General features: G+C 43.2%; 1 protein-coding gene across 1 annotated transcript in view; it reads left to right on the top strand.

Annotated features, from left to right (window-relative positions):
- Positions 1–2,068, top strand: part of LOC109958526 (zinc finger protein 516) — a 43,588-nt gene that overhangs the window by 28,572 nt on the left and 12,948 nt on the right. The window contains exon 3 of the mRNA XM_020597239.1: positions 1,561–2,064. Coding sequence (XP_020452895.1) covers positions 1,561–2,064 — 504 coding nt within the window. The remainder of the gene's footprint in view (positions 1–1,560; positions 2,065–2,068) is intronic.

A 2,068-nucleotide genomic window follows, 5' to 3' on the forward strand; every position in this document is an offset into this window, starting at 1 on the left:
ACTATGATGTCCCTCACAGCCTTTCAGCTGCTTTTTGGGGAATGCAAATGAGACGTGGCAATATATGCAAATACTAACATACACATGGTCATAGGCTTTTTGACAAATTGGCTATAATGATCATTGTTTGATGTTTCTCTGTGGGAATCATCACTGTGCAAACAACAACAACAATAACATTAATAATAATCATCATCATCATCTTCATCACTTTAATTGGCCAAGTATTTTACACACACAAGGAATTTGTCTCCGGTACAGAACCGAGGCAACCATCTGCGATGACAGCGCTGTCCCTGCAAGGCGCTGCTCTGGCCATCGGGAGCAACTTGGGGTTCAATGTCACACCCAAGGACACTTCGATATGTGGACTAGGGAGAACAGGATTCGAACCACTCACCGTAGTTGGTGTGTGTTTATATTTGTGTACATCTGTGAATAACTGAAACTGATTCAGGACTGCACTGAAAATGACTTTAGAATGGCAATAATATTTTGGCTGATATTACATTTTACATACTTACTTCAAATATGACAACTCTGACTTATCAGTGATTGATTAATATAATCAGACCAGTACTGGTCTGATAAACAGAGCACAAGGGTCTCCCCACCCTGCCTGCCTAACTGCCCAGCCCCAGGGTTCCACCTTGGCAGAGTCTGAGCTGTGAGCGTTGGCCAGTGCTGCCAACAGGAAGCCAAATGAAAAACAGATGGAAGGTTACTGGTGTTGCAAAAATGGGGAGGGGTAGCAGAGAGTACAGTAATGTGCTATTTACAGTATCTGTAAGTAGCAGCATTTCTGTGTGTGTGATGGTAGAAGACTCTGGCCTCTATCTGATTTTATGGTTTTATGTTCAGAACCTCCAATTTGTTTTACATTATTTTATCTTTAATGGCATTTTGAGAGCCACTGAAGACGATTCCTATAATCCTTATCATAAAATTCTGTATCATTCCAGATATGAGATACTGTGGGCCATATAAAGTTATACAGTGACAAGAGTAAAAATTCACTTGTTAGGAAAGACAGAACATTTATGCCACCTAGTGGGGAACTAATTAAACTACAAATCAGGAATATTGACTCAAAACACCTGTGCTGACCAATGCAGTTTCATGACAAGAGTTTATTATACAGTACAGCAGATAAACCAGCTTTATAATCTTTAATGGTCCATTTGTTTTGTCTAGTTAGTAAGCTATAATGCTCATGTTACATCATATAAATCACATTGCATCCCAAAAGTTACCATAAATGTGAATCACCACTGCTCTGACACAGTCTTGACAAACTGAAGATGAATGTTTGATTATGAAAGTGGTATCTGCCTGTATTCACTGGAAAAAAGTTAACTTCAGATATATTTGTACATTTGAAATGAAAAGTGAGGATATAGGAGCACTGGACTATACTGCCACCTGGTGGCTACCACTGGATAATACAATATGAATCTGGCACAGTGAGCTTTGACTTTTGGCTGGTAGTAGAAGAGAGTATAATCTAGATGATTTCTTTTGCAGTCACTGACTTTTATGCTCTCATTCTTCCTCTGACAGATGAGAAGCCTTACATCTGCAGTATGTGTGACTTTGTTACCACAGAGTCACATGCTTATCTGACTCATGTTCGCGTCCAACATCCGGCAGGCCTCGAGGATACACCCAGCCCCGTTACCAGCTCCAGCTCTAGCTCAGACAGAGGCACCCCGAGTGGTTATCCCAAGCTGAAGAAAGCTCTTCTTCAGGGAATGAACAACTCTGCATCCTCTCCCGCTTACCTCTCAGCTCGATCCTCTCCACTCGATGCCAGCATGACCCCTGTGGATCTATGTGTGAGGGCCGAGGGCTGCAGAGGCATAGCCTCCTTAAGCCTGGACAGGAAGAGCCTCCCTAGCCACAAGTGCTCCTTCTGCTCCCACTCCACCCGCTACCCCGAGGTTCTCTGGATGCACCAGACAGTGGCTCACCGCATCAACAGCAGTAGCTCCAATCTGGCTCCTAAATGGGCTGTGAAAACCATCTCAAAGGGCTCCAGGAATAGTTCGTTCTCCTCCAGGCGACGCAC

The sequence above is a fragment of the Monopterus albus genome, unplaced genomic scaffold (assembly GCF_001952655.1).
Source record: "Monopterus albus unplaced genomic scaffold, M_albus_1.0 scaffold33.1, whole genome shotgun sequence".
Taxonomy (NCBI): domain Eukaryota; kingdom Metazoa; phylum Chordata; class Actinopteri; order Synbranchiformes; family Synbranchidae; genus Monopterus; species Monopterus albus.